Source organism: Corvus brachyrhynchos, unplaced genomic scaffold (genome assembly GCF_000691975.1).
Source record: "Corvus brachyrhynchos isolate BGI_N302 unplaced genomic scaffold, ASM69197v1 scaffold215, whole genome shotgun sequence".
Taxonomy (NCBI): Eukaryota; Metazoa; Chordata; class Aves; order Passeriformes; family Corvidae; genus Corvus; species Corvus brachyrhynchos.
Genome location: NW_008237887.1, coordinates 965,274 through 970,929, shown reverse-complemented (window position 1 = coordinate 970,929; position 5,656 = coordinate 965,274). Strand labels below are relative to the sequence as shown.

Genomic DNA, 5,656 nt, shown 5'->3' with positions numbered 1-5,656 from the left:
GGCGGGGGCAGCGCCGCTCCCGCCGGGGTCACCCCTGGGGCACCAAAACGGGCCAAAAACATGAACAAAAGGGGCCCAAAGTTTTCCCGATTTTCTTCTAAACCCCAAGTGAATCTGCTAGAGCTGAAGGCGAAGCAGGTGAGTACATGAAGCTGAGCCTAGATAAGAGAAGGCTTTAGGGAGACCTTAGAAACCATGCCAGTTCCTACTCCAAGAGAGCTGGAGATAGACTTGGGACAAGGACATGGAATGACAAGAGAAGAGGGGATGGTTTCCCACTGCCAGAGGGCAGGGTCAGATGGGATATTGGGAAGAAATCCTTCCCTTTGAGGAGGGAGGCCCTGGCATGGGTTGCCCAGAGAAGCTGTGACTGCCCCATTCCTGGAAGTGTTCCAGGCCAGGTTGGACAGGGCTTGGAGCAACCTGGGCTAGTGGAAGGTGGAATGAGATGAGCTTTAAAGCCCCTTGAAACCCAAAGATGATTCCATGAGATTGAGGAACTGCAGAGCAAAGTAGGTCCATCCTGCAGAACTGACTCACTGGCTGAAGACATTGCACAAAGGGATGGCAGAGAAAGGAGAAGACCGAGACATGGAGAAGAGGAACATGGCAGAGTCCAGTGAGGACCTTCCACTGAGCCCTCTGGGATCCTCAGAAAGCAACGGACAGGTCCCGGACTTGCAGGAGCCACCTCCAACTTAGGTACCACAACCGGCACTCCCGGAGCTGGTGCCCAAACACTGCCAGGGTGGGAGCACTCATGGGCTTGGTTTAACCTCCCACACAGAAGAGGTGCATCCCTGACATGGGATCGGGATGGCTGTGCCTCAGACTGAGCTTAAAGAACCTCCCCAGCCTGCACTTCACAAGTAGGGGCAGACACAACACTGGAAGCCCACAAAGTGTTCCCAAGTCCAATGAAACCCCAAGATTCCCAGGGCCCACTGCCCCAGTCTGCTCCTCAAAAAGCTCAGATTATTCCTCTCCTTTCCAACCACTTCAGAGAAATCCCAGGACACTCTGAAGACAGTGTTGGTGGCATTTCTCCCATCCCTTGTCCCAACACTCCTGCAAGGGCATGTTCAACTTACACACATTTTTACATTCTCATCCCTGCTGACACATCCATGCTGTCCATAGAGGCTCTAAGACAAGGGAAATCCCAGACTCCACATTCCCATCAATTACATATTGGGAGATGAAGACAGGCAGTTCTCGGAGCTTATTCACCTTCTGTATCAGTCCTGGTCACAGAGAAGTTGTGAGTTCCTTCTCCTGACTCAGTTAACCAGCCGGATCTCTCCTCTCCTGACCAACCTGGACTTCTCCCATCACTGATGGGATCCACTGATCCCGTCCTTGTGCTCTTTTCTTGCTCTTCTGGCTTTATTTTCCTTGTTTTTTTGAGCATCCCTCACTTTCAGGGAATTGGTGTTATTACAAAATCACTGCTGCCTCCTATTCCGTGGTTTCACCCAGAGCACAGTCTTGCCTCTGGAAATGCTTCCAGCATTCCCGTGTGCTGTTGTCCTTCTTTCCAGGATCCCAGTGAATTTATTTTGAGGATAGCCTGTGAGCAGACACACAGTGGACAGCAGGAGAGCTGCAGTCAAGTTTCCTGCAGGCGTGAGGAGCACACGCTTTGAAGTTGGTAATCGTTGGAAGAGGGTTTAGACAAAACCAGGAACGTTCCAGTTCTAACTCCACACAGCCAAAAAGGAAGCGTCCCCTTCCAGGGTCAATCACTGCCACCCCTTCTGCTGTCAGAGAATCATGGAATAACTAAGCCTGGAAAAGCCCTCCAAGATCTTTAAATCAAACCGTTCCCCCAGCACTGCCATGTTTACCCTAAACCATGTCCCCAGGTGCCACATCCACAGTTTTTTTGAACACTTCAAGGGATGGTGACTCCACCACTGCCCTGCGCAGCACATGCCAATACCTGAACACCTTTCCATGAACACTTTTCCCAATATCCACCCTTGAACCTCCCCTGGCACAGCTTGAGGCTGTTTCCTCATCCTCTCCCTTGTTCTCTGGGAGCAGAGCCCGACCCCCCGCCCCCCGCCCCCAGCTGCCTCCTCCTGCCAGGGAGTTGTGCAGAGCCACAAGGTCCCCCTGGAGTCTCTTTTTCTCCAGCCTGAGCCCCTTTCCCAGCTCCCTCAGCCGCTCCTGGTGCTCCAGTCCCTTCCCTGGACACCACGCCCCTCAGTGCCCACTTCCCTTCTCCAACCTTGGCCTCAAGCTTGGATCCATCCTCTGTGCTCTGAGCCAGATGTGGCCTTGCCTTTGTTTACAGAGCTCTGCAGTGACACTTGAGCCTTGTTTGGTGAGAGCTGCCCAAACACTGCCTTGGAAAACTTCCTGGTGTAAATGGAATACGAAGCAAAGCAACCTACAGATACCTGGGATGGAAGGAAAACCTTTGAAACAGCTGCTTTTAGGGACGCTGCTGAAGCACCTGAACTGTAGGAACTTGGGATCTCTCCCAGGATCTCTCCTGGCACAAGACCTGCTCCCCCAAAGTCGCTGTCACCTCATTCTCCTTTGTGACACCCTGGTTTCATCATCCACTCTCAACACCAGATGATTCCCCACTCCAGTCATAAAACCAGCACATCTTTCCTGCAAAGCCCCATTCCTTCCTACAGCCATTCCAAAAGAAACTTCAAAGAGGGAGATTCAAGAAATTCTTTATATACAGAGACCTTCATTATTTCTCATCCTCCCAGTTCTCCCAGCCCACGGGACAGAAGCAAGCTCGTTTTCTCCTGTAAACACCAGGACAAATATCCTTGGAATGGTTTCTCTTCCATGTATTTCTCTTTTACAAAGCCGCAATAGCCGTGGCCAAGCTGTAGAAAAGTGACACAGTGTTGGACAGCCCTCCTCAGTGTTCTGTGGGGATTGGTTTATCTACCTGGACAGGGAATCACTCCGGTCCCACTCCCTCTCCAGCACAATTCCCTCGTTTCCTCCGAGCTGCTCCTCAGCCATTTCTCTCTATGAAGGCCGTGTGCTGGCCCTGGAGGTAACTCACAATCTTCTCCTCTATTTCCATGCCTTGTGCTATTTCCTCATCAGACAGGGATAAGGGAGTCTGCGAGTCCCTGGTGACGATGATGACGGAGGTTCTCCGGGATTCCAGGACATTGGCCACCACCACCTGGTGCCGGTATTTCTCCAGAGCCTGTTGAGATTTATCCAGGAGGATCTGGGGATCTGTCTCCAGTTTGAAGGAAATCACAAAGGCCTCTGGGGCCCAGTCTCTGACCAGGGGTGACAGCATTTTTGGCACCATCTTCATTGTGATCTGCAGTGGGGAAAAGATAAAAAGAAAAAATCAGTAGAAACATTACCGGGAGTTCTAACAGGAGATGGGATGGGAAAGAGGGAAATTCCAGCTTTGTTTCATATTCCATTTACATCAGGAAGTTTTTCGAGGCAGTGTTTGGGCAGCTCTCACCAAACAAGGTTCAAACGACACTGTAAATTTAAGTTAAATGATCCATGTGGTGCTCACAATCAGGGGGTTCTGGGGCTGGGCCACAGGAACTCTGCATTCCCAGAGCTAACCCCACTCAGGGAGTATAAACATGAGGAGAGAAGATTAAAAAAAAAAAGCATTACAACTGCATAAATCTGAGTTTTCAGCTCTCCAGAATCCAGGCAGTTTATCCCATCTTCACCTTTCCTTCTATCAACTCCTTAACATACATGAGGCATCATAGTGCCAAAGCATGGGGGAAAAATAGTAGGAGACTTTGTTCTCCAGCCTCCCAACCTCTCGATCTGTCACTGGGAATCAGGCCAGGTCTCATCTTTCCAATGCCAACAATAAAGAATGAAGCCCAGCAACTTCTTAGAAGGTAATTAATTAAATAAATTTTTATATATTTGTTATATAAAGAATTCCAGAGCCACCTGCTCCCATTGCTGAGAGGGACCTCGGTGCTGCAGTGTTGGACTGTCATTTGTACAAGCAGGATGGATCCTGAGGTCATGGAATGATTTGGGGTTGGGAGGGACCTTAAATCCCATCCCATTCCAACCCCTGCCATGGGCAGGGACACCTTCCTCTATCCCAGGTTGCTCCAAGCCCCACCCAGCCTGGTCTTGGACACTTCCACGGATCCAGGGGCAGCCACAGCTTCTCTGGGCATCCTGTGCCAGGGCCTCCCCACCTTCACAGGGAAGAATTTCTTCCCAATATCCAATCTAAATCTATTCTGTCAGTTTGAAGCCATTTCCCCTCACCCTGTCACTCCAGGCCCTTGTCCAAAGCCTCTCTCCAGACAACAGGCAGCAACTCAAGTACTCCAGGAGCTATTCTTGGAGCACTTCAGCTCTCTGAGATCCACCCTCTCCTCATCTCTATGGAAGCACAGGCAGCTTTAAAGGACAAAGCCAGAAGAGCAGAAGGCACCTCAGGGGCCCCTCTTCATGTGCCACACCACAACTGCAGACATGTTGAAGCTGCTCTGTATCAGACAGAGCGGCACTGACCTCCTTGCAGATAACCCATGGCACCACTCACCCCTTCATTCCACCCTAAAAATAAACCTGGATCAAAGCAGAGCACGGCTGACCCTGCCCTGCCCTCTTATCTGGGCCCCTCGGTGCAAGATAAGAATAAAACGCAACTCCAGGATTTCCACAGGGTTCCGTTCCTGTGGGATCTCACCCTCCCGTTCCCTCTGACAACACACACGAGCTTCTGCTTTGCAGCTTTCCCAGGTTTTACCCACAGCCAGTTCTCAGAAGGACCCTGGAAGCAAGGAGGGGACAGGTGAGGGGGGTGGCAGAGAGAGCCGTGCCCAGGGGGGCCTCACCTGCAGGGGCCCCTCCGAGGACTGGATCTTGTGCTCCGGCATCTCGGAGGCCGGGATGTAGAAATCCGACACGGCGGCTGCCAGGTAGAACATGACACTGGAGCCTGTGGGAACACGACTGCTGTCCCCCACTGCCATGGCCTGTCCCTGTCACCCCAGAGCCAGCCAGGCTGCCACCCACACACAATAAACAGGGGAGACCAGGGCCTCCCCCAGGGACCCCCCACCCCCAGCACTGGCAGCACTGACCCCACCCTGGGATCCCCTAAGACACACTGTTCTCCACTGGGGTCTGTCTTGTCCCCTCCTCCCAAACCCCAACAGCCCGCAGGGACAGCCCAGACTCTCATGCTGGGGTGCAGGAGCCCTCCAAGCAAGGGGCCCCCCCTTGTCCCCTCATGCCAGAGCCTCACAGGCCCCGGGGTCACGTCATACCCGGTCCCTGGGGCTACCGCGAGGGGGTTCTATCATCTACCTATGCCGGTAGACCTTTCCCCCCACAACCACCATATCCCCTCGTTCTTGGTCCTCCTGTCCCCTCTCACTGGAGATCCGCATGAGAGCCTCATCCTTCCTCATCCTGAACCTTCTCACAGGACCACGCTGTTCCCTCATTCCTGGGCTCCCTCACACTGGAGACCCACATGGGGGCTTCATCCTCTCTCGCCTTGTGCCCTACGAACACGGTGGCCATCCCGTCCCTCATTCCTGGGTCCCCCCGTCCCCTCACGCCCAGGCTCTCCCCGTACCGAGCGGCGCTAGGGCTCGGGCGGCCGCGCGCAGCAGCGCCAAGTACTCGGCGAGCCCGGTGAACTCGATGGCGA

At 53.1% G+C, this 5,656-nt stretch overlaps 1 protein-coding gene across 1 annotated transcript; it reads right to left on the bottom strand.

Moving 5' to 3' along the window:
* Nucleotides 1–2,677: 2,677 nt before the first annotated feature.
* PPCS (phosphopantothenoylcysteine synthetase) lies at nucleotides 2,678–5,650 on the bottom strand. Its single transcript, XM_008632469.2, has 3 exons — nucleotides 5,582–5,650; nucleotides 4,833–4,936; nucleotides 2,678–3,313 (listed from the first exon to the last, which is right to left on the bottom strand). Exons 2-3 carry the CDS (start codon nucleotides 4,923–4,925, stop codon nucleotides 2,990–2,992), a joined length of 417 nt encoding a protein of 138 aa, XP_008630691.1. The 5' UTR covers nucleotides 4,926–4,936; nucleotides 5,582–5,650; the 3' UTR covers nucleotides 2,678–2,989.
* Between the last annotated feature and the right edge of the window lie 6 nt (nucleotides 5,651–5,656).